The sequence below is a fragment of the Erithacus rubecula genome (assembly GCF_903797595.1).
Source record: "Erithacus rubecula genome assembly, chromosome: 14".
NCBI lineage: Eukaryota > Metazoa > Chordata > Aves > Passeriformes > Muscicapidae > Erithacus > Erithacus rubecula.
In genome coordinates, this window is record NC_136666.1 from 4,822,548 (window position 1) to 4,848,667 (window position 26,120).

The window sequence follows — 26,120 nt, forward strand, 5'->3', positions numbered from 1 at the left end:
TGTGAACCAAGACTGCCCAGCCCTTTGCCAGGAGTCCATTTAGGCTGCTGCTCTCCAAAAGTCACACCTTGCAGAGTTTTGTTCAGCTGCAAAGAGGTGCCAATTCCTTCATCTGCCTCTGGAGGAGGGACCACACTGGCAAGTGACCAGGGCATGACCTCTTCTCCCCAGAGTGCAACCTCCAGTCCAGCAGAGTGGGTTCCTCCTATGACACAAATGTCTTCTTTTCCACCAAAAAAGAGTTTTTTAAGTGAAAACCCAGAGAACTCCAATTGTCTCCTTCCACTTAAACTTTTATACACAGCTCATTCAGTGCCAGGCTGAAACTTAGTTGAACCTAGCCTCCCATAAGAAGAACTTCTCTGCAGGTAAGAGATTTATACCACCTGGAAACATTTATTAGGGGATTGCCAAAATAAGGATTTGATGGGGAAATGCGGCTGTTTTCAGGAAGGTTCTGATTGATAGCAGTAAGGTCCAAAGTGTCAATGTTTTTACTGAAATAATTCACCTGCTTTTCTTTGATTTCTCCTTGTATTTAAATTATAATGTTGTGAACTTGTAGCTAGAGATGTGCTGCTATACAGAGGGAGGCATGGGAAATGAATGGAATTAAAGGAATAAAATAACACAAATATGTGAGCTGTTCCACAGGAGTTTGGAGTCATCTCCATCTCATAATTGGCAAATCGAAGATGCATTCAGCTCTCCTTTCTTGTATAGTCAATCTTTTAAATTTTTTATTATTTTTTTATGGAGATCCTCTGCTCTGGCATAGCTTTGCTATGATTGTGCACTTTTTTTGTAGCTGTCCTGCAGCCCATTTGAAAACAGGCCTTGAAACTTGGTTATTTTCATCTTTGCTGCTGGCATGCAGATTCCATTATTTATGTTCACCCCACATTTTCTTTTTTTTTTTTTTCTTGTCCATAGACTCCTGTCTGTCTCTTTCAACCCAGGGGGATATTTCCAAACTCTCTTTGAAAAAAATCAAATCAAATTTCATAGTTGTTTTCTCAGTTTAAAATATGTACCAAGTGTTGACAGTTGATGCCTTGGGCAGAAAGGCACGTGCAGAGTTGTACTGGATGACTGCAAGAAAACTGGGAATGAGGAGATGGGATGGACGTGTGGAAATGTGCACATTGACAAGGCAGAAAATGCATGAATGGGTGGAGGCAGGGAGTCCATTTCAGGTGGGATTTGGGGGGCTTGCAGCTGATGGAGTTTGTCACCCTCAATGCAGGAGGGTCAGTCAGGGAAAACTGATGATCTGGGAAAGAAGAGAAATTCAGGCTGAATTATGTCAGGGAGCTGGTGAACAGGCTGTGGAAAATCAGGATCAGGGAACACCAGCTCAGCTCTGGCTGCTGCTTTGCTCAGAGAGGGTCTCATATTAAATCTAGAGAAAATTAAAAAGTGATTCTCTGCTCTGGGGAATGAGCAGCATGTGTTGTGTGACATAAGAGGGATTTGTCTGATCATCCATTGGGGTCTGTCCCGTGGCAGTTTTGCACTGAATGTTGTGTTTGTGCTGTTTCAAGACTTTTTGCCTTTTCCACAGGAGAAAATCAATAGTAATAGCAGTGTCAGTATTGTATCCATAGTATATCACAGGCTGAACAGTAGACAGAGATAATTCTAATGAATCTTAAATGTTTCTTTTTATTGCAAGAATACATTTCTTTCAATTACTTCATTTGCTCCTTTATTTTTACAATTGAAAGCATGCAGTTTTGTGGCTGCAGTGAAGTGAGCAGGTTTGAATTCATATCTGAACTTAATTTCTCTTCTGGTAATACCTCAGCTGCTTTTCACATCTGCCTGTGAAACACAATTCACCTTTCACCTTAGAAGAAGACAAATTATTAATACATCAGTCCTTTATTTGGGAGGAAGGGAGGTTTAACTTACCTGCAATATTTTGATTGGAATTAGTTAATTTTTTCCTTTTCTCTAACTCATGTTTTTTCCCATCCTCTTCCCTCTTTTCACATCATCTGCTGCTCCCTGCACCCAGATGCACAGATGTACCTGCAGTGGAACCTCTTGGTGGCTCCTTTAACCAGCCAAGAGCACTTTCATTTAGAGGCTGTTACAACCTGGATACACACGAGAACGTTTATTGAAAAGGGTGGGAGTGTTTTGTTATGACCTGCCAACCTTAAAAGGCATTTTGACTTTTCAGAAAAGAAGAGACAGAAGAAAGTGAAGTCCACGAGTGAGTGGCGGGAGAGGAGGAACGCGATCCGCCTCACCAGCGAGTACACGGTGGAGACCCTGGTGGTGGCAGATGCTGACATGGTGCAGTACCACGGAGCAGAGGCTGCCCAGAGGTTCATCCTCACAGTTATGAATATGGTAAGTAGGTACTGCACTCTCAAAAGAGGAAGCAAGAGTAAGCAGGATGTAGCATAAAGCTGACTTGACGCAGAAATCAAGAGCTGTTATGACCTTCAGGTACAAAAAAAGGAATTTTAGTTTTACTGAGTTGGGTGCCTCTTCTCTATTTGTGTTATTCTTGGTATTTGCCACAATAAAAACCCATTTCTTAAAACTGAAAATGCAAGTTTTCACTTAGAAATTAGTTGTTCAGGAGTGGTGTTTTCTACCAGGCTTTTGGTGCTGCTGTGGTTTGCCTTGGAGGAGGGTAATCCACAAAGTGTTTCTTGGGCTCCTAAAGATTCCTATGGCACATAGGAATCATTCCTATGATTCTGTTTCACAAGAGATATGGGTCATTGTTATAAGCAGTTAAAACCAGCAGTCATACTGATTTGCAGCAGAACACCTGGCTTGAAGTCCAAAATTATTTTTATCTCTGATTTTTATACAATGAAAATGGCTGCTTCCCTTGATGTAGAAAATGTGGCAAACTTATCACCAAACTGCTGGCTGATCCCTCTCTTCACCCCAGGGCCTCTAGGACATGAAGTAGGGCTGATCATACCTATGAGCAGTTGATGGAGTTGGACTTGAAAATCATTGTAGAAATCCTAAGAATATCTTTTGGGAGTGAGGGGAACCTTTGGAAATCTCACCTACTTCATGGGAAGTGTGGGTGTTAATTTGTGAGCTGTCCCTGCAGTGGGGCCTTCTGTCTCAGCTGATAAGGGAACACAAAGCCTCCCACAGGGAATGCTCACTCAGTTGTTGGCAGTGCCAATAAGGAGGTAATGGCTAAATTGGATGTAGACAAGGAAAACTCTGCCTAGAGGCTGCAGGGGTCCTTGCAGAGGCATTTGCACAAGAAAGTCTTTGGAGGAAGCTCATATTCCTTTGCCCATGCTATTGTAATATCCAGGAACAGCTCATTCTCCTCACTGTGCCTCTATTGGTGTTTATGAGCAGCAAATTGGCTTGGGAAAAAATAACAGTCCTGAACAGTAATTGCCTGGTCATGCTTCCCAGTGATGAAGAGATGGAAGCTCAGCACAAACCAGCTATGGAACAACAGCTTTTAAGAAGTCTTGTGTTCTTCACCAAGGACTGGTGTGGGGAAGCCTTCCAGGAGGCTGATTGATTAAGGAGTTTGATTGGTCTTTTCCATTAATGAGCTGCTTTTATGTGTCCCTTCCTCTACCTTTTATTTTGCCTCCCAGTGTGCAGTTGTCACTTGATGGGGCTCCACTGTGGCTCTGCAGTTACTTTTGATGATATCCTCATGCCAATAGGTCAGTGATTTCATTGTGGCCATTGGGAATCTGTGTTGTGCAGCTTTTTCAGCCTGTGAAGATTGTTAGGGGTGAACACACTGATGGACCAAGTCTTAAACAAAAGATGGCTGTGGGTCTTTGAATCCTGTTGCCTGTCCAGGCAACAGGTACTACAGAACATCAGCAAGCAACATCAGCTTGCCAGGTGTGAATAAATCTGTGTGGGGAGGTGCTCATAGATGGGCTGGGCTCTCTAAACCCATTTATTAAACAAATATTGAAGGTTGGTTTCCAATGGATTAGGCTGATGGGCTTTTAAGCTGGGTTCTGATGCTGTAGTGTGAGCTCACCCCTTTATTGGACACTGGAGAGAGCACATGGAAGAGGACTCTTGGATGAGGAACACGTTCATGTCACATCTCCTCAGGTGCAAGGTCCAGCTGAAATGCTTCCCACTGTTAAGTCATTGCTCCTGGGGGCTCACTGGTGTGAGTTTTTTCTGATGTCTGATAGGATTTAAATTCATGTTTCAGCTTCTCAGGCTTCAGAGGGGCAATGGGAGAGTCTTTCCCTTGGCCACCTACATTCCCACGCTCTTAGGAACATTTTTCAGGTCTCTGAAGGAAACTGCTGGCAAGACCAAAAGATAGTGAGGAATAATAACAGGCAACATAGATGGCATCATGGCATGAATCCTTTATTCTGTGATGATGAAACCAGGTGAAATTCAGGGAAAGTAAAGAGGATTTCAATGTTACATTTGTGTAATGAAAGCTGACCTTCATCCCAGGAAAGGAAGCTGAAGGATAATTCAGAAAAATGTATTTCAGAGAGATAGTCATGTGGTTTGGGGAGGCCTTAGCCAAGCTCTTGTCTGCTTGGGATCTTTGTTTCTTGCCTCCCTGTCAGCCTTGGGTGACTGCTAGCTGGGGGATAGGATTTGCCCCATGATATTAGGCAGTGCTTATTCAGCTATACTGCAGGATGGCAGGCTGCCTCTAAAAGAAACCAGAATGTTAATTTTGGCTTGGATGCTTGCATTTAAGCAAATAGAACATTACTGGTCAGGGGTATATTAACTTAACTCCTCTCTGTAAGCCATTACGTTTACTGTCAAACCACAAAACAAGCATTAAGAGGTCTTATTAATGCATTTTATATTTATAGACATTTTAAATAAAGTGATCTGCCTTAAAGTATTTAATATCTATTTATGTTACAAGAATTTCTGAAGGGGAAAAAAGTCAGCATTACAAAATACGGGTTTATTGCTCCCTTGGTAAATGAGAATCTTAGAGGAAAAAAAAACCCACCACCCTCTTCTAGAATAACAGCTAAAAAGCACAGCAAACCCATTTTGCAACCCAGAAATAACAGGTAGCACTGCATGTAGCAAATGCTGTGTTTTTAATGTTATTCTGTAGTTCCATCCCCCTGACACAGGGAATAGATTCACACTAAAAGTACATGTTTTTTTATTAATGTCACTGTAGAAGTGCAGGTTTGTCCATTTACTAAACTAATACTTGAAATTATAAGACAGATTTTTCCAAGGTCATGGAAGAGTTTCCCTCTAAGGTGTTCTGTAATGTATGAATAGGAACAAGCATGGCTCCAGGGATTTGAGTTGGCTTTTTTTAAATCACCACTGCTAAAAAGAAATCTCTTCTTGTTTTCTGGCAAGGTGTTTGATTCAGTATGATTTTCCAAACAGGTGATAAAGTTGTTGTCAAATGCCAGCATGCACAGCTGCAGCCTTAGCAAGGCAGTAAGATTGTGAATATGAGGAATGGAAGAATATTGACAGAGAGAAATACCAGCAGAGCTGTGGAATTGCAAAACCACCTACTGAAATATAGGTGCTGATCTCTTTTTCTAAGTTAAAAGCTCAATAAAGTTAAACTCCCTTTTTATTGAACTTTACAGTGTTTGCATTCCAATTCTTGTCTCACCTTTGGCTTGAGAGCATCTCCTGTTCATGTCCTTCTTCTGCAGTCACCAGTGTTTAGAACTTCCTCTGAATTCCAAACCTAAGTGCCTTTGTGGTAAATCAGGCTTAAGAACATGCTTATTTTGCTCACCCATTCTGTTAGTCTGCATCTGGCAACTAATTTCTCAGTGCATTTCATCCATGTGGAGCTCTTAGAATGGATGTTCTGTTCTTGCAGGAGTTTTATGCTTTTGTTTGATCTTGTGGTTGCTCTTCTTCTGAAAGAAGTGACCAGTAAAGGAAAGAGGAAATTCACTGGTCTCTGCTATGTCTGATTTTCATGGTTTAGGTTTTCAGCCTTCTGGGGAAGATTGATTCAAATGGTTCTGGAGATAACTGGTTTAAATGGTGACAAATGAGGATGAGACCCTTTGGAAAGTCCTGTCCATGGCTGTTGTGTTGCTGAGGATGAGGAGTGACTGTTTTCAGCCAGGCCCTGAGCAGTGAGTTGTGGATGTTGGCTGCTTGCAGAGTGCAGAGCTGACTTTGCAGACCAAGTCCCACCCAGACTGACCCTCTGAGCATTTAGAGACAGAGACGTCTGAATTTCCAAGACCACAACACCGTCATTTAACAGCTGCTTTCTATGGCTTTCAAAACCTAAAGAAAAATCACTTGGGTTGGTTTCTTTTTTTTTTTTTTTTTTTTTTTTTTTTTCCCTAAGTGTATTTTCTTGGGTTTTGCAATAAATTACAACTGTGGCTTGGTTTGGAGCTTGCCTTTTTCTCCAAGAGTGCAGTGTGGAGGGAGAATTTCTGCAGTGTGTGTCAGTTCTCCTGCAGCTGTTGCTAAGCCATGCGATTACTGTGGAAGCTCTTTGCAGCAGCAAGCAGGAACTTGAAGTTAGTGATCTTTTGGATGTCATTAAGAGGGAAAATTCTTATGTTGTTCTTTAGGAATGATACTGTTTTACTCTCCGAAACCTGATTTTACGCTCCACAGATTGTTTTTCATTTTGGATTTCCCCTGTGAGGGTTTTTTTAATGTTAAAAAAGCAGATAAAATCATTTTTATCATGCTTGCATTGATGGATTTATATGTCTGTGCTCTTGGGGGCTGGCACATAAAGGCTCCAGAGCTGCCACTGATAATCAGCTCCCTTACCCTGATCTGGAATTTTCATGATGGGAACAGGGACATAAGGGAAAAGGATCTGAGTGTTTCATCACTGTCTACAGATTTCTCTTTTCGCTCCAGCAGCCCCAGGAGAAGGAGTTATGTCAACTGTATCTTATAAAGAGCTATGAATATGTTCTTTTTCATAATGTTTAAAGGAGTAATTTGAAAGCTTGGCTTTAGGTGGGTGTTAGAAATCCTATAGCACTTTTCAAAACAAGAGAAAGACAACCTCAGTAACCTGACTAAGGCTTCTGCTGTCCAAACCTCATCCAGCAGCCAAGGCAATGGAAAGGCTCCTACTTGAGTGCAGTGCCTAGAGAAGAAGAAAGGAGGGGAGGAAAGTCAATTTACCCTCAGGGTTGCTGTTCTGAACTCCAAAACATCTGAAATACACACGTCTCACTCCTACCGTCCACCTGCAGAGGAAGCTCTTGAGAATTAAAAAAAAATTAAAATGATATAGTTTAGTTCCTCTCTTCAGCCCAGTTCCTTCTGTCTGTGTTTGCTTTGTGCGTGCTGGGGCAGGCCTGCACAGCTTATGCCAAAACTGCATTTCTTCTGCCCCTTCCATGTCAGAGCTGTGAGGAGAAAGAAAGGCAAGAGGAATTCAAACAGAGGAGGATGGTCCAGCCTTCAAGCTTTCCTGTTTTCTTTAGGGCATTCTGTACAATAAAGCTCTGTCAGAAAAATGCAGATGAAGGGGGAGATGCCAGAGACAGGCTTTATTCATACTATTGTTCTACTGCACTTTCATTTCCATTTTTTTTATCTGTGTTTTGTATGGTTCTTTACCATATCTCCTGTTTCCAGAGCTCACTCTACTTTTGATGACTCCTCACAGACAAGTCAATACAGAAGTGTAGAAGTTCACCTGCACCTGGGCACCCACAACACTTCAGTCACATTGGCCACATTTCCCATCTCTTCCTTTTCATCCCAGTGGTCCAGAACCTCAATTTCTTTTCCATCCCAGCTGCTTTCTGCCACTTGTGGTGATGTCCTAAACCAAGTAACCTTTGCATTTGGTTCCATGGCAGAGTCTCATGCAGCTGACACTTCTGTTCCCAGCTGCCTTATTTTATTAAAAGGTTCTAAACCACCCAGATATTTTAACTTTTTCCCTGTTGGAAGTAGTCACAGCAGCCTGAAGGGTGTGATGCAATTGCAGGCTTGGGGAAGAGTGGCCCACAGTGTTGGGAGTGGGCAGGGAGGTGTCTGTGACTCAGTCTCTCTGTGCAGCAGGGAATCTTGAGAACATCTGCAGTGGGAAATCCCATTCCTCATCCCCTGGTGCCAGTTATCCCAGCCACATCATTTGGCACGTGCTGCTGGTGGACACTTGGATGTGGTGTGGAACAGCTTGGACACACCAAGTCTCTGGGGTTTGGTTTTCTTGTTGGCTGGTTGAGAAAGGCAGAAAGTTGTTGCTTCCATGATGGAATTGCATTCTTAGCAGGAAAGACCTGTGTATTTGAATTCTTTTATTTTAAATTCAGTTGTATTCTGTGATGATGCTTCCTTTGGGCACTACCTGCCATGGCCTGGTTTAACTTCAGCTGGGAGCAACCTGAGCAGCATTAGGCTCAAATTTTTTTAATCAAGTCTTTTTAAAGTGTGTCTGCCTTCTCCTTTGGATCCCCTCCAGCCTTGAAGCCCATGATCTGAGAGAAGTTTCCCTCTGAAAAGACAGCGTGTGGGTGCAGCTGGCAGTGGGGCTGAAACCCAGAGCTGCCCTGTGCTGGGCATGGATGGTCCCAGCCCTCCAGAGCCTGTCAGGAGAGCTGGGGTGCCTCTGTGAAAAAGTCTTCAGAAGAGGAGAAAAAAGCTGAATTGGGGAAAAAAAATGAGCACCCAGGTCAGAGCAGAAGGATGAGGAGCTGCAGGTGCTGGAGCAGAGGTTGCCCTCCAGCCTGTGGGGAGATCATGGTGGGGCAGGTGGCTGTTCCCAGCACTGTGACCTGAGGAGAGGAGCCTGTGCTGGAGCAGGTTCTCCTGATGGGAACTGCAGCCCATGGAGAACATCTGTACTGCAATGAGGAAAAAGTGTGAGGAGAGAGCAGCAGAGAGGGCTGTTCCAGGCTGAGGACAGTCCCATTCCCCATCCCCCTGCATGGCCCTGGGTGAGAGGGAAGGAGTCAGGAATGCAGGAGTAAAGATTAGGTATGGGGAAGTGTTGTTTTAATTTTTTTTTTCCTCTGTATACAAATTATTTTAATTGGCAAATTAATTTTTCTCCAAGTCAAGTGTGTGTTACCTTTGAAAGGTGATCTCCCTCTCAGAAGGAAGGGTTAATGTTCCTTCTAGGCAACACAAACTACCATCAGTCTGGGGCTCCTTTGGGCTTCATTTAAGAAAATAAGCAAACAAAACTTGAGTAAACAAACAAAGTGGAACCTCTTGCACTCCAGTGGCTTTTTTTGTTTGTTTCTATCCAATTGCTGCTGTTTGAGCTCTTCTGAGATCATTTGTGGATGGGAATAAAAGTGCAGTCAGAATAATCCTTAAGACAGAGAGCACAAGAGAAAAGGAGGAAGGGCTGGCAGCTTTCAAGATGACATCCTGAACTCTCCAGCAGCTGGTGCTTGATGGACAAGTTTTGCCAGGGAAACAACCTTTGGAAGTTGGTGGTGTTTGGATATGTCTGTGCTGAGTCTGGAGGCAGGTTGGCTGCTCTGATGGGAAGCCAAGCACCAGCACCCACCAGGCTCAGTGATAATGACCTGTTTGCTGGATTTATTCTCATTTCATGAGTGGGAACTTCATGGGATGGCCAGAGCTGGGAAACTAAAGACATCCATCCATCCATCCATCCATCCATCCATCCATCCATCCATCCATCCATCCATCCATCCATCCATCCATCCATCCATCCCAGGAAGTTTTTGTCAGCCTCTGTAGTGGTGCAGCAGGGGTTGACCCCCTCAGCCTGATGCCCCATTGACCCTCCCAGCTGAATGTCCAGGTCTCCACTTACACAGGGGTCATGTGTCAGTGCCCTTCTCTGCAAATGTCAAGTTTATCCCCCCCAGGTCTGTAGTGAGAGGCCTGAACAGCTCTAGCAACACATCCCCAGGCTAAGCAAATAGTGCCAGCCCTTGTGTGCACTTGTACACCAGCCCCAGGGAAGATAAATGGCTCATTGTGCTCAGCTGAAGGTCACTAGGTCAAACACTGAGTAGCTCTGTCTTGCAATCTGTGCCTAAATTGTAGGAAACATTTACGTGTGTGCTTAAATCCAGCCCCAAACACTGGAGAGCTTCAGAGCTCTCTTCCACTGAGCACATTCCTGAGTCTTTGCACAAATAGGAAAAATACCAAGTGTTGAAAACATAATGTGCAAGATGTGCTCGTGTCTCAGGTTTGCTGTAGGAAGTCACTGAGCCTGGGTGATGCTCGTAGCCAAATGAGCTGTGAGGAAGGAATATTGCTTACCTGGGGCCAAACCTGCCTCCCATTTGTCAGGAGTCTCTCTTCACTGGTCCTGATTTTGGTTTTTTTTTCACCAAGTAGGAGATATGATGTTCACTCAAAGCCTTTTATGTGGCATTTTACACCTTTTTAAAATAAATCTTTCCCTCACCTTTTTTGATACTGTTTAGTTAAATTATTTGTACACAGAGAAACGGGTGGAATAAAATTCTGGGATCAATTAACATCTTATATTCTAACCTATAAAATGAGGTGAAGTATCTGAGCTGGAATGCAAAATCTGGAGAAAGTAGTAAGGTAGTTTCCGGTGCTATTTTTGTATTTCCTGAGGCTTGTGTCATTATGTGCTGCCTTATTACTATTCTCTTATATAAGATATGAAAATAACAGAGGGAAATTGCTTTTCCATTCTATTTCCTGAAGTCTAAAACACACCATTATTTCATCTTGCATTCAGATATCTCTGATATTTAAATGTTGAAGATCCATGTTAGTTGGATGCTTCATAATGTATATCCATGTTCCTGAGACTTTATCTTTAGAGTTCTTTTGAAATATTTTTCTCCTTTCCACAGTAACTCCTAAAAATTCTTTATTTTGTTAAGTGTAGTAGCACAATCCATTTGGGAGAGTTTTTGGTGTCAATATTTAAAAGGAGAAATGTCTAACTTTAGTCACTATTAATTTCTTCAACCATTACTAGGTCTTGATATTTCTACTAATAAGCTCTGGATGTTTTCTTTGCTTTTTTGACAGGTGTACAACATGTTCCAGCATCAAAGCCTGGGAATTAAAGTCAACATTCGAGTGACCAAACTAGTCCTGCTTCACAACCGCCCTGTGAGTTCCAAACCCTTTCTCCCCTGGAATTGCTTTGTGGTGTCCCACAGGGTGGGAGGGGATGTGGGGCTTGTTTGGCCTCAGGATCACAAACTGTGAGGAGTTACCTGTTCCACTTCACCAGGCAGTGTTACAGGTGGGAAGTACAGGGGCTGTGGGAGTGAAAGGAGCCAGAATCTTTTTATTTATCCTTCCTGGTAAAGCTGTCTGCTTGTAGCTGCAAACCAGTCTGGAGTTAACTGTTACAGAAAGAACTGATGCTTTGTCTAAAGACTATAAAGTCTGGGGCTGGTATTTCTCTTTTATATGTGTATATATATATATATATTTTTTTTTTTTTACTCAAAGGCAAAGTTGTCCATTGGGCATCATGGAGAGAGATCTCTGGAGAGCTTCTGTCAGTGGCAAAATGAAGAATATGGTGGGGCAAAATACCTTGGTAACAACCAGGTTCCTGGTGCCAGGGATGACACCCCTCCTGTGGATGCTGCTGTTTTTGTGACCAGGTATGGGAAGCTCTGGTTTATCAATTTACTTCAACCAGTAATGCCCATGGTCAGTGATGGGGTTACCTGGTCAAGCAGAAATCTAAGAAAACATTGATACATTTGCTGCTCACATGCTTCAGATGAAAGTGATCTGTCTTGGTTTTGTGCATTCTTAACAAGGTTGTACAAAAGCATCTCTACTCTTGAGCCAAAATGTCACACTGGTGATCAATGTTCTGTGTCACTGTCAGGATCAGGATGTGCCTGTAGCAGAGGAGGTGCTTTTTTCTCACACCAGCTGGTAAGACTGGAAAAAATAGGGGAGACAGGAAATGTCTGTATGGCAGTTCAGTATTGCTCACCTCTTTCACTTATTTTCTCTGCTGACAGTATAAGTACATGTTTTTGCACAAACTACCATCCTGTTTGTAATAATCTCTTGTGTTAGATTTGTGCTAACAGCCCCACTGCAAGCTATCCATGGGATTCTGATGAGTGTTCAGTGAAAGAGCTGGTGAGCAGGGCATGAGGCCAGCAAAGTTCCTGAGAAATCTCTCCACAGACGTGTGTGCAGCTCCCCCAAACCCTGCTCCCTCCTCTGTATTCACTGCAGTCCACCAGGCACTTGTGCAGATACTTAACAGTTTAGACAGGGGGAATAGTTCCTTTGAAGTCAAAGGGCTGCACATCCTGGTTATAGTTAAGCATGTGCTCCACTGGATCAGGGCCTAAATAAATAACTAACATTTTTGTTAAATTCATCTGGGTATCCAGTTGTCCTGCATGACAAGTGAGGCAGAGAGAATCTCTTCTGATGGGCTGTGAGCACGGGGCGGGGGAATGAGCAGAACATTTCATCTCTGCAACTCTCAAAGCTGAATGCATAATGTCAGGCTAAATGAGTTGGGCTCAGGCTTCTGAGGAAGAACTGTAGAAAGAATTTGTAGGAGGAATTGTTCAGTGGATTTGCAGGGTTTTGCAGTGGGAATAGCTGGAAAAGTACAGTACTGGTTGGGTTAGAAACCAGATTCAGCTTTGGTGAGAAGGTTCAGGCCAAGGAGCACATGGCTGTGCACAGGAACAGCATTTTTGCTGCTGGAGAGGCCAGCAGTGTGTACTTGAATCCTTTCTTTCCTTCTTGCTGTGTCCTGTCATCCTTAACCCATCCTGCTTCTGCCACATAGAGGATGCTACATTGTTTGGAAGACTTCTAGGCCAGCAGCCCCATTCCTGTGTCAGGAAAATGAATTTTTCTCCTCTTGGCTTTGGAAGAGTGTGTGTGTGTGTCCCTGGACCCTCCCCAGACTGTACAGATGGACCAGTGGTAGAGGATGTGAGAGCAACAGCATGTCCAGCACAAGCAATTGCGCCAGAAAAAGCAGAAGCTGAATTTTCAGCAGCTGCAGCTGCTTTAGGGACTAGAAACAGATTCTTTGGGGTCAAGCTCTGAAGAAATCCCTCTGGTTCCAATCTGGCTGGGTTCATTTGAAACACCAAGGCACGCTTGCCCTTTGAAACTTCACCTCTAAGTGATGTTTCCCATACCCTCATTTGAATGCAAAAGTAGATTATTTAGGTGGCAAATGCCCCTCTTGTGGGGTTTTAATGGTATCCACCTGAGTTCCAGGTAAGAAACAAACTGTGCCTGTGAAGTAAGAAGCATTGTCCAGCTCAGTAAGTAAGTGAGACAGTGAGAATAATCTGCCCTGAAGGTCTGAATACAGTGTTGTGGTTTTTGTAATCATCAGACTTTTCTCATTCACATTCTGCTTTTGAACTTGCAGAAATTCAGGTCTCTGGCATCTTTGGGTAGTGTGCTTCATATTTTAACAGGCAGCTGACCAGAATAACTTCTGTTTGCAGTATCTGTATCTTAGTGATTTTAGAAGCATGTCTCATTTGGAACACATTCCCTCTCTTGATCCCTCTGTCTTTTGCATTCCCTGGGAAATCTTCAGGCACACTGATGTTATCCCAGTTCCTGGCTGGAGGTTTTTGGGTCATCTATTAGACTACAGGTGATGTGATAGCAGAGCAAAGAATGTCCCAGCACTGACAGGAACAGGATTCAGAGCTGTCTTGAAGCAAAGACTTGTTTTTTCCTGACACAGTGGTGTAGTTGTTCCATTTGCAGCCTGATCCTCCCTTCCACATTTCTCCAGCTCTTTGCCTTCCCATTAAATGGGCAAATGGAGGAATTCACTGTGCATGGAGGAAACTGGGCACATAGTGCTGCTGAATGTACCTATGGATGTGGAAAGTTTATTTTGGCAGGTTTTGGACTGTACCAGTTTCCTCTGTCCTTTAGCTTTATGACCCTGCAGGGTTAGACTGGTCAAAAGATGTCATTTGAAGGATGCTGGGAATGGCCACTTAACAGAATGCTTCTTATTCCTGTTGCACAGTTCAACTACTGTCCCTCTTTCTCACAGGAAGGACTTGAATTGCAGAGTTTAGCTTAGCATAGTTAGGTATTTTTTTCCAGTTGGTGGGAGCCAAATGGAAGAGTGACTGTAGGAGCAGTTCTGAGCTCTTCTGGCTATTTTTATTGAGCAAAACAACTGACTTGTAATTTTTTTGAGAATTGTAATATTCTGCTAATGGAAACCTCTGCTGGGTACCACACATGATAATAACTGAGAATTTCACAGGTCAGAGGATGAGAACTTGTGTTCTACTTGATTCAGTCAATGGCTAAAAGTGAAAACTGGTTCACAGATAGAGCTGTGATTTCAATATATCATCCAAGGCCTTGTGTGATAAGTTCAGATGTTGGATTTGAACTGCAGCTCCTGGAATAAGAGTTTTATTTTAATACAGCTCTGTAAAAAATTCTCCTAACAGAACTATGTCTCTGTGATGAGACCTTTGCACATGCAGTAAATATTAAAATATCTTTCCTGCATTGTTGAGTATCCTTATAGTATCAGTCATGTCAAGCTCTCACTTCAGAATTACCCATACAGTTGAGCTCAAAAATGTGCCAAACAGACACCTGTGATTGAAACCTTTTCAAAAGCAGGTCAGTTTTAGGTGCCAGGATGGGGTATTTAAATCACTGGTGTGATTGAGGCATGGGTGAGACAGATCACTCTTAAGACCCTTCCATGCTGAGTTTTCCCTCTGGCTGCCAGGGAAGGGTTGTAGGAGTTTCAGCAATGGGCTTTGTGATGAGGTGGGTCCTTGCCTTTGGAAAAAGACTGAGACCCACCACTGTTTGTGACTAAAGTCTGATTGTGCTTGCCTGTTCAGCCACAGAGTTTTGGCATAAAATATTTGAAATGGTCCAGATGGTTTAAATCCTGGTGTTTTTATACATATATTTGAATAGAAGATGGAGTTTCTTGGGCTTGTGTTTATGACAGTTTTAAGGATGGGCTGAGCAGGTTTTATACTTGAATTGCCAGCGATGTTCAGTTCTGCTGCTGATGTGCTTCAAGCCCTTCCCTGACCAAGCAGCATCACACTCACACACAAGGATTGTTCTGCCTCTGTAGGAGAGTCTGCAAGTTGTGCTGGATCATTTACAGACCCCTTATTTATTAACATGGGGGTAATTTCTCTGTGGAGCTGCCAGAAAGTGCCAGACACCTTTTGGTGTGGGACAGCGCGAGGAGCAGAAATTCTGCCCATTATTTGCAGGGCTGGACAGGCTCTGGAGAGAGAGGCAGAGAGGCTTTTCTAGCTGTGGCCTCCTGCCATCCACTAATAGTTCAGCTATCTGTTGTCACAAGAAAAGCATCTGTTTGATTTAGCAGTTTATATAACATAATAAGTCCTTAAATAAACCTCTGTCAAGTTGGCTCTGGGAAGTCGAGCAGGCGCGCTGGTGCCAGCTCCGTCAGGAGACTGTCATCAGTCTTCCTTGGGAAGGCTGCAATGCCAAGGTGTCCAGACACAGGCTGCAGTGAAAAATGAAAGCTGGGGCTGCTGTGTGGTCGTAGCTTCCGAATTTTTGTTTGGTTCCTGTCTGATTTTTTAACGCTTTGATGCCTGTTATGGTTTTTCTGCACTGAAGCGTGGTTGGTTTTCAATGTGAGCTGAACAAGAGCTGGTAATGGCTGTTTGTGCTCTCCTTCTGAGCCCCTGACAGCTTGATTTGTGGCTTTCAAAGGAGTTTGGTGTGGAGGGTCTGGAATGATCAGCCTGGGCCTTGAATCTCTTTTCCTATAAACCCTCATTTCATAACTTTCTTCAGGGAAAGAGCATTTTTAATATTTATCTATTTTTATGTATTTCTTAAGTATTTATCTTCCTGTAAGTATTTTTGATCTTCCTCCTCCCAAACTCTGAAACTCCAAATCCAAGGGGACTCGGGCATTTTTAATGGCACACCCCAAATGTACTAACAGGATTCTCTTGCCTCCTCCCAGGATGAGGAAAGCCATGGTGATAGAGACTACAGTTCCTCAGCTTCCCTTGGGTTAAGGAACTTCTGAAGTGTTTTAGCACATTTGATGCTTCTCTGCAGCTCCTCTTCATTGTGGATTGCACTGCAAAACGTCCCTGGTGAAGAGAGCTCATAAAAGTTTAGGTCCAAGTGCTTCTTGAAATGTATTCAAGCTATTAATTTAGTTATAAAAATACATTTCCTCCCACACACTTGTTTTTCTGTCATGAAGAATCTCATGTACAAAATCTTCTCACATGAAGCATCAGTGCTTTGATGGTGAGCTTCAAGGCTTTTGTTCTGTTTCTGTTTAATACAGCTCCATGGATCCCTCTTTAATTTTTGGATGCCACTGGCATCTCTAGTATCTTCTCCTGCCTTGATGAGATGTGGGGAACAAGATGGAATCTCTTGAATCTCTCTGTCTTGGATTCAAACCCTAACATGGCAAATCTGACTGTAATAAGTTTAGCTGTAGCCAATTTATCTGTTACCAGGAAAATCCTGACATTTTCTCTCTTCTTCCATTTCAACATCTGTCTTTCTCTGTTTAGTCCTGCTTCTTTAATGTTTTTTTCTATTCTAGTGAAAAGAATTTCTGGGTGCATGTTATGAGTTCTGTGTCTTTGGGCTGTGCCCCACACATCTCCTACTCTCACTGTCTTTTAGGGTGCATCAAAGGGTCTCTGCTCCCTATTGTTACAGTTCTCTTGTGGAAAGACCTTCATTTTTACTGCAGTTGTGGAGTAAGTGTGACATCACAGGCTGAGGCAGGACTCTTAGGTGCTGAATCTTCAGTCTGTGGTATATGGGGCTGATTCACAGAATTGCCTGTAATCTCAGTAGCAATCAGGGCTGCTATCTGTGTTGTCATCATGTAGACTGCACAGCAGCCTTACAAAATCCCCAGACCTCAACACCCATGATAGGTGAGTCATGCTCCACTGCTTTTTCCCAGTCTGGAGGCACAGGATACATTTCACTTCTGTTGTGTTTTTCTTTCTAGGACAGATTTCTGCGTGCACAAAGACGAGCCTTGTGACACTGTGGGTAAGTCCAAGGAGCAGGGGAGGGTATTTTGATAGCCACCACTGTGCTAAGGGGAGTGTTCTGGGCAATCTTTCACTCTTTGGTTTGCTGTAATGTTGGTTTTGCTGCTCTGTGTATACCTCTGTGATGCAAATATGGATTAGCTGAGCAGGGTATGAGCTATAAATAAGCCATTAAATTTTAACCCCTTCTAAGCCCTGGAGGTCTTTGGTTCAGGAGTTATTCTTAAATATTTCTGCTTCTTTGGAGTGGATGCAGAAGAAACTGTCTTTTGGTGTGTCTGTATAATGTTCCTTTCAGTTCTCTCTCACCTCAAACAAGAATTTGCTAACTAAGGAGTGTATTTCCCATTGTAAGAAGCTGTGTGACATTCCCAGATCAAGCTGGCACTCAGACACTGGAGAAGAATACCTCATTGTAAGAAAGCCAACTTAAATCTTCTTTTCAGCCTCCTGCTCCTCCTACTTCCTAACTGCCTTTACTCATATCCAAAACCTGCATACACAGGGTCCTTATATCCCACACATTAAATACTTTGTTTATTTATTTCACTCAGGTAGCAGTAACCTTCACTGTGTTCTCCTGATTTTTGGTATTTTTTTAATCCCCACAGTGGCAGCAGTGTTTGGAGGCACAGCCCAACATCCTCTCTGTGATGATGACATGAATTTTTTTTAAGCTTGCCTCAAAAGCCCCTTATCCTCCATTCTGTGTAAACTTGGGATGGATCCTAATTTACACTCCAGTGTTCAGGGAGACACTTGCAGGGGCTGTGGACAGTGGGTGATGCAGAGCAAGGAGGGAAGTGCCTTCAGCAGGAGCCCTGTGGGAGGCTCATCTTGGAATGCAGCTCCTTCCCTCCCTGCTGTGGGGATCAGGTGAAAGGAGGAAATACAGAGCTGGAGGATACACACATGATCAAGGACTGGTCTCTGTGTCCAAGTTTTTTCCATTTGGAATCCCTCACAATGTGTTTATTCTGTGTCCAATGGAAAACACACTTCCACTGAGGAAGGTTTTTACACCGTGTGCCTGCACCTGGAGGTGGCTGTGGTAAAATACAATAAAGAAGTTTAAAAAAAAAAAAAAAAGAGAGAGAAGCTGATGGAAGACACATGCTGACTAAAGTCAGAGCTCTTTCCATACTTAAAGAGAGTATTGTTGAAGGTCTCTATTCAGGGAATTATATTAACAGAGACAGCATGACTAAGGAAATATTTTTATGACTTCTTTTCTGCTCTTACAATACCCAAGTTATTTCTTGTGCTGCAGCTTGCTGCAGGCTGTGGCTGCAGTGGAGAAAGTAGAAGATCACAGTAATGAAGATTAAACTCACTTGTTACTCTTTTCAGCATAGTTTTCCAAGATATTTAGAAGGTGAATATTCCGGGACAAAACCAGTCTGGCCTCTTTGCTCTCTTCAATCCTGCTTTTCCTACCTTCTCCCCTGACAGTTTGATTATGTGGCAGGCAACTTATATCTTCACTTAAGCATTTTCTGTGCCCCATTTGGCCTTGTTGTGCCATTTGCATTTTTTTCATTGCAGAGGAAGAATAAATTAATGAATGTTCTATCGTGACACACAGCTGGTTTGAGAAAGTGATTAAATTTTAACCATGCAAAAGATTCTCTGGTTTTCCTCCTTTGTCAGGATTGGGAAAAGCAGGTGTCAGTTGTAGATAAATAGGTTTTCAATAGCCATGTGCCATGGGCACATACCTGGTTGATATGAGGAGCAGTGTAGTGTGGCTTTGGCTTGGGCTTAATAGGACTGCAACAACTGAGACAGGCAGATGCTCATTGATCTTCCATAGTGGCTTAGGAAGGTTTATCTGGGTGTTTCGACCATCTCTGCTGTTGCCAGATTCCTACTTCTCACTCCAGCTCCCAAATATTCCTCTCCAAATCAGCAGGACTACCTTGGAAGCAAGAAGGGAGTCCAGTGAGTGACATTGCATTTGATCTTAATGGTTGTGCCAAGGTCGTTGCACTCCCCAAAGTTCTCTACAACAGCAGCTTGCTTTCATTTCTTGCTTTACCCTTGAGGAGATGAAGAACTCAGCAGATGCATGTGTGTTTTTATGCCTGCTCATGGCTGAGGTGGGCCCTTGCAATGCCAGTGCTGCCATCCTGTGAATGCAGCGAGCAGCCGCTCTCCTACACCAGGAGACTGAGGCTGCTGCTCTATATAAGGCAGAGAATCTGGACTCTCAGACTCCTGATTTCTATTCCCAGCTCTGGCACTGACTCATTGTGTGACATTTGGCAAGTCACTTGCATTCTGAAGGCTTCTGTCTACCTCTGTGAAATGAGGATTTTGAGTGCAAAGCTGCAGGAGATTGCATGGCTTAGGGAGGTCTCCTGTAAAGAGCATGGGGTTCTTGAGGGTGTGATGCAGTACAAGTCCAGAATCTGATGTTGCTTAGTCATGTTCAAGAGACTCTAAGGAATCTGTTGGATTATATCTTGAAATAAGAGGACTCAGAGTGCTGTAGGTAATGTTATTTTCAGTGACAGTGCCTTGATTTTCTTTACATTGTGAGAAATAAGGAAGCAAAACTTACCCTGGCGGAAGCCTTGAGGCCCAGCTGTTGTTGGGAAGTGGAATTTCAAAGTTTAAATGGCTAATAAGAGATGTTCATTTGTGCTCTGAAAGATCCATCTTGAAAAACCTGTCTGGAATCTTTGCCTGCCATGCAGACACAGTGAGAAAACAGCAGCAGGAGGTTTGTATTTGTATTCTGGCAGGGGCCCCTCACTGAAACCAGTTGCTCTGGGGACTTGGTTCAGATTTTCTTGGCCCAGCTGCCAGGGCAGTGTGGAGGGTTACATAATGGCAGAAACAAGCTCAAAAATGGGGAAAATGTGTAGGTGTGTCTTGGTGGGATGATACCCCACTGTCTGCACCACAGAACAGAACCATGTTTGTGTAAGAAAGTTTGTTTATGCTCATAGCCCCACTTGGTTGGGTAAGTTAGGCCTGGGAGTGGATGGATTCCAGAAGAGGGCAGAAAGAAAACTATTCCTGTGTGGAACAACAGCCACTGCTGTGGGATCTGCTCCTCGGTTTGAGCAGGAAGGTTCTGTTTGTGTGACACAGCCTCCTCACACACCAGTCAACATTCCCAAATCTGCTTCAGGCTCATCCCTCGTGCTGTGGCTCCAACCAGAGCTGCCGTTTCCTGCAGAAAAATCTGTGTTCCAGCGGAGCTGCCTCCGAGCCAGCCAAATTGCGAGTTTAATGTCTTGCTATTAATATCAGGCTGCAGCTTGGAGCCTTGCACACTGTCAGAATCCAACCTTTCTGTGACATAAGCAGATTGAGAATGCCCCTTTCGTTCAATATTTCCACTGCCAGTGCCAAATAAGCAGCTTTACGGTTAGTTAGGAATGATCCTGCATATTTCAAGGCAAGGCTTGGCCTTCGTTCCTCAGTGTACATGTTACCCCAGATCCAAGCTGAAGCTTCCCTGTATTCAGCTAATAATAAAATTGGGGGCAGTGCGGAATTGGGAAATGGAAAATGAGAATGTGTCTTAAATATCCTTAAATTGCCCTGGTTAAAAATGACTTTACCTCTGCTGCAGTCACATGTGCTCCACTGTGGCTTGATGTCGGGGAAAAGAAAGCAGAGTAAGTGTGTGTACTGCAGAGGGGAGGCTGAGCTGGAGGAATAACTGCCTGGAGAAAACCAAGCACAGAGTGGAGGTGATTGAGAAACAGTTTTCCACACTCTTTGCACAAGTGAATCAGTGTTTGGAAAAAAACATTCCCATCTCCTGGCTGTTTATTGCAGTAAAGTGTTTAAAATGTGCCCAGGTTTGGTAAAAGATCTGTGGTCTGTGTCTCCAAGTAGGTTTTTTTTATTCCATGTAAAACACCTGGATAAGGGACTGTACATTTTTACCTTTTCCTTGGCCATTTGCCTCCTGTGGCTGGCTGTCCACAGCAGGAGACAATTCTGGTCATCCTGCCTGTGCCATATTGATTCCAGTGCCCTGCCAGTGTCACAGCAGAGAATTCTTCCCCAAGGAAAGGGAAAAGACTAGCTGGTTTGCTCTGAATGGAAAAGGAATTCTCACATTAAAAACATTTTCCATAGTGGTTCATGTTGAATGTTTCTGTATATTCCAGGGCGGGTTTTTATTTAATGCCAGAATAAATAGGAATACCTGCTGCTTAAAACAATTCATTAGAGCAGCAGTGCCTGGCTTTAGCAAAAGCCTTGCTGGGACTGTCCTTCAGACCAAACTCAAACACAGTTTAATACATTAAAATGAACATACTGGAGGTTAAAATGTGTCTTAAAGAAACGAGTTGATTTGGTGTTTGGGAGAGAAAGGGACTTCACAGCGCTGCAAATTTGTGTCACTTGTGGCTCTGCCGAGCAGTGGAGTCAGGCTCTTGGCTTTAGGAGACCACTGGGAGCTGTGGTCCAGTGCAGTGGGAGAGTTTTTCCCTTGCCTTTTGGTTGCTAGGGAATAAATGCTGGGCTGCACAACCCAGACAGTGCTGAACTGTGCTATTGGGCATATTCATCATTACCATCTCCCAGGCCCCACCCTACCCACCACAGCCTTCCAGTTTCTTTTCACCAGCTTGCAATCCCTCCTCTTCCAAATTCCCACTGAAACTTCACGTGCCAAGCAAGTGTAATATGAGATTGCATCAATCTCAGTAGAGCCCTGGGATAAGCACTCAGGTAATTGGGAATTCCTGCTGCTGTAACCCTTGCTCTGCCTCATTCACTGGCTGTGCTTTTCCTTTGATTGTTTTGGCTTCAGCCAGTCTTCCTCACTGTGCACTAAAGACCAGAGGAAGATCCTGCTTACATCAGACTCAGAATCTTGGTGGTGGCTTCACTGGGGTCAGTATCCTGGTCCTGTTCTTATATGTTGCCTGAGACGTGCAACCCTCCTGATACGACCTTACATTCTGGTTTTATTGTTAAGGAAAGTAGAGCATTTGAATTTTATTTGCCTTTGTGTTTGTTTTGCAGCTCAGTAGTCTTGTTTAGGTTTGTCTTTATTCATTCTGTGTACTGAGGACATTGGTGGATTCTTGATCTTCTCGGCTAAAAAGATGCTGTCCTTAGCTAGAAGCTCATATTGTCCTGCTGCAAGGATTTTTTTGTGGAAAATAGGTGGTTGATTGCTCTTCTCTTTGGGAATTCATCAATCTGTGAGTGCTATTGACTCACAGTTATCTCAGCTTTTAAAATTTTCTCTCTGTTTCATGTCTTGGGTGAAGGAAATGACTTGGATAATTAAAACAAATGCAAGTGTTTATTGGGTAGAGGATTAGTTACAGGTTTTCTGTATGTTTGTCCCATTTTTCCCTCTCCATGTATTTCCAGTTCCCAGCTCTGAGGTCTCGCAGACCCTCAGTTGCTCTCATTATGAATTCCTATCCCTTTCCTTTTTCCCTGTTTCTCTTTGGGGTTAGTTCAGAGCTCATAGCAGCCCTTGCTCAATTTGTTCCTCCGTGCTGCCTTTGTTCAGCTGGGCCTGGCCAGGCAGAGCTGCTGTTCCCAGAGGCCCTGGAGGGTCTGGTTTCCATCACCCAGCCTGCAGCATGTGCCCACCGAGGTCACGGAATTTCCCTACGTTTACTCCACTTCAGCCTTCAGAAACCTCCAGCAGTTCCTCATTAGTTCTCCTCAATACATCATTCTCCTTTTGCAGCCCCAAAATGTGTTTCAGGCCCTTTTATTTTCCCATTATTTATCTGTCTGTCATGCTCACCCATCCCAGCAGATAAAACAGTGGCCTTGCAGTGTGGTGTGTGTTTGAAGCTGCTTCTCAGGGAGCTGGAACTAAACACTGTCAGCAGGGAGGAATAACACACTTCCTGCTCTGTACCTGGCCTTTCATGTCCTCCATCAAACTGCTATTGGTAATTAATGCTCACAGATATTTAAGCTGGTTTTTGAAATATGTTCATAGTTGTTGTCAGATGTTGGGCAGCATGTCCAAAATCTTCCCATCAGCTTCCCACCCTGCCTTAGTTTGTTAGCATGTCTCTGCTCATCCTAAATCTTGCTTTTCTTGATGATTGCTCCCTCCTGACTTTCAGATTTTGGGAGAGCTTTAGTCTTTGTTGTGGCTCACCCCAAAGTTAGTGCTGAATGTTTAAGGTGACTTTAGCTTAAAAGCTTTGCCTTCTCCCATGGTTTTGTTAATGGTTCATGGGGATGTGTTTTGATAAATGCAAGTGAGCTGTGGAAAGGACCCATAGTACTTTACCAGGCAATATATTATTGAGTAAATTTTCTCCAGGTCAGTACATCTCAGCATTATACAGGGTGGTGCTGATTATTGTTTGAATGAAATGCATCTTGATAGAATTATCCTAGAATTCTAGAATGATTTGGGACCATTAAAGCCCAGCTCATTGCAACCCTCTGCTGTGGGACATTTTCCAGTAGACCAGGTTGCTCCAGTCCCATCCAGCCTGGCTTTCTTAAAAAAATTCAGTGGCTACCAGAACTATGGTCCTTTCCCCTCAGGAACCCAGGACTCCAGCCCAAATCCTAGCCTACTGTCTAACTGGTGGGTAACTAAAGCTGCTTTCTGCTGCCTTTACTGAAAGGAGTGTCACAAGGGAAAATATTTGCCATGACTTTGTTGATATTTTTTCTGATACTCAGACTTTATTCTCTGATTTCAACTCCATCTCATAAAACACTTTATGTGCTAGATCACAGTGCAGCTTGACTAGTGCAGGTGCAAACACGTCCTGCATTCCACTCCAGGGCCATTTCTGTCTGTGTGAAATTATATAGACATGTACACAAAGCACCTGGGAATTTTGGTTTCATAGCTTAAAGGGCAGATATCTGCATGTGATGTTCCTTTCCCCATCTTTTTGCCCCTCACCCTCTTGCAGTGTATGGGACTTTGACATGCAACCACTCTGGGGGAAAAGGACTTGTTATGACTGAACTAACAATTCCCAATGAATTTACAGGATAGTGTCCTTCAGAAACAATTTAGTACATTTTCATGCTGGCATGGAGAAAAAACAGTCAGAAGTATATATATTTTAATATTTCATTTTGTGTGTCAGGCAGTCTCAGGGTTTTGGTTCTTCTGAATATACTATGCTAGAACTTCTGACTCAGTTTTATTTCCTAGACATCTTTGTGCCTCAATTGTTTTCTAAATTAGAGATGATTTGTGGGACACTGCTTGAGAACCAAGACTTTGCATATGGCTAAGCAGCATTTAATGATGATTTAAAGAAATCTCTGCTGTTTGCCTCGGAAAGGGGTCATTGTGTTTGCAAACAGAGAAGCAGGAGCTTAATTGATGTCCAGCTAAGCCCACAGTGCCAAACAACTGTCAGGAAAAGCTCTGGAACTGCTCCTGGCTACTGTGTGTGTCAGGCTGAGGAGCCTTTGAGGCAGACATGAGCAGAACAAGCTCATTATATTTGGTCTGTGGACAGACCATTAGTGTCTTTTGGGGTTTGTAGTATTTCTGCTCTTGTCTCTTGCCTCATCCATGTAAATGGAGATTTTCCATGCTTGCTGCACTGCTTCACTCTGCAGCTCCATCACTTCCCCTTGCTGAGGGTTTGTTTCTCTGGGGGATTCTCACCAGAATGATCATAAAACAAATAAAATCATCAATTCTACTTTCATAGCTCACCCTGCTTCTTGCTTCCCCTTTTGTTATAAAAGGTTGTGGAAAGATAAATAGTGTTTGTTTTCCACGGTGTCAGACCTGCTGTCAGTGCTCTATAAATAACCCCTCTGGGCTGGGAATGCCAACCCAGGCTCTCTGCAGCAGAAAGCTGATTTTATGCTATGACATGCTTCAGGCCAGGTGGGCAGGGGAAAATGGGGCTCATAAAAACCATTTCTCACTGATTCTCCTCCAAGAACATAGAATGATTTTGCACATCACATTGAGGGGTTTTTGCACTGTGTTTTATTGGTAAAGATATAATGTATTGAGAGGAGAAGGAAATGAATTTGTAAATAGGGCCTTTCCTCAGTGGAATCCAGAGCTCTGTACCAAAGAGATCAGAGCTGTGATCCCCATGGTGCTGGTGGAACCTGGAGATGGGAAGGGACAAGCCCAAGGACAGAGCTGAGTCTCAGTCCAGCCCCAGCTGTGGGCAAGGCTACCAAAGGCCGCTCCACTTCCTTGGGCACCAGCCAGTTCTTCAGCTCAGTCAAATAGTGGTTAAGCCCTTCATCAGGCCAGAGATTCATGTTCCTTCTTTCCACTGCCTGGGTCCTTATTTTCCTCTCTGTTTACACATTCCTGGTCAGTTTGCTGCAGACTGCAGCACTTTCAGAAAGCTGACGCGTTTATAATTGAGAAACCTCAGAGGTTTTTCTTCTCCTGTCAGACATAGATGGCTTTTATCCAGTTGACTGCTTTACAGTGCCTTTATCCTTTGCTGGCTTGAAAACATTTCAGATAGTTCCTATTGTTTTATAGACCCTGTAGCTAGAAAACCAAGCTTGTGTAAAACCATCTGTACATAGCTGTGCAATAGGCTGCAGACATGTAGGGTAATAAGGCATGATTGCATTCATTGTAGCATTTGCTCCACTGGATAATCAAATAGAAGCATTCCAGTTGCACACAGGATATGTAAGAGTAAAGGAAGGAAATGAAGGACAGTTGCCTACTGTACTTTTACATTTCTTTTGTTTTGCATCTGCCAAGGTTAAATGCAATTTTGAGAGCAAGTTTTAAATAACATAGAGATGAGATTTTACTGGTGATAACCAAGAAAACCACACTGGGAAGTGTGCATAAAACTTTCCCTTCCCTTCCCCAAGAAGGGAGTTTGATCTGTGCTCATGTTTTTTTCATTTGAATTGTTTTCTTCCTTTGGTTAATCATCTGGTAACTTGACCTGGTATTATACCTAACCCATTTTGCAGGGTGTCTGGTCCTGGCAGGATTTTGCTACACCAAGTGCACTCAGTAGACAGAAAGTCACTTTAAATCCTTGGAATGTTGTTGGGTTTTATTTAACAATTCTCCCACTACCTCAGCACAAGCTCCAAGCTTTTCAGCTGTGATTGTATTCCACATAATACAAATAGGAATTGAGTATCTAACAGTACTTTGCAGCACTGAAAATTTTCTCTGTGTTTAGCAGACACTGAAAATGTGCCCTCTGTTTACCAGTG

General features: G+C 43.3%; 1 protein-coding gene across 1 annotated transcript in view; it reads left to right on the plus strand.

Annotated features, from left to right (window-relative positions):
* ADAMTS17 (ADAM metallopeptidase with thrombospondin type 1 motif 17) overlaps window positions 1-26,120 on the plus strand; it is a 155,979-nt gene that overhangs the window by 18,793 nt on the left and 111,066 nt on the right. The window contains 4 exon segments of the mRNA XM_079318073.1: window positions 2,189-2,361; window positions 10,951-11,034; window positions 11,383-11,540; window positions 16,919-16,962. Of these exon segments, the coding sequence (XP_079174199.1) occupies window positions 2,189-2,361; window positions 10,951-11,034; window positions 11,383-11,540; window positions 16,919-16,962 (459 nt within the window).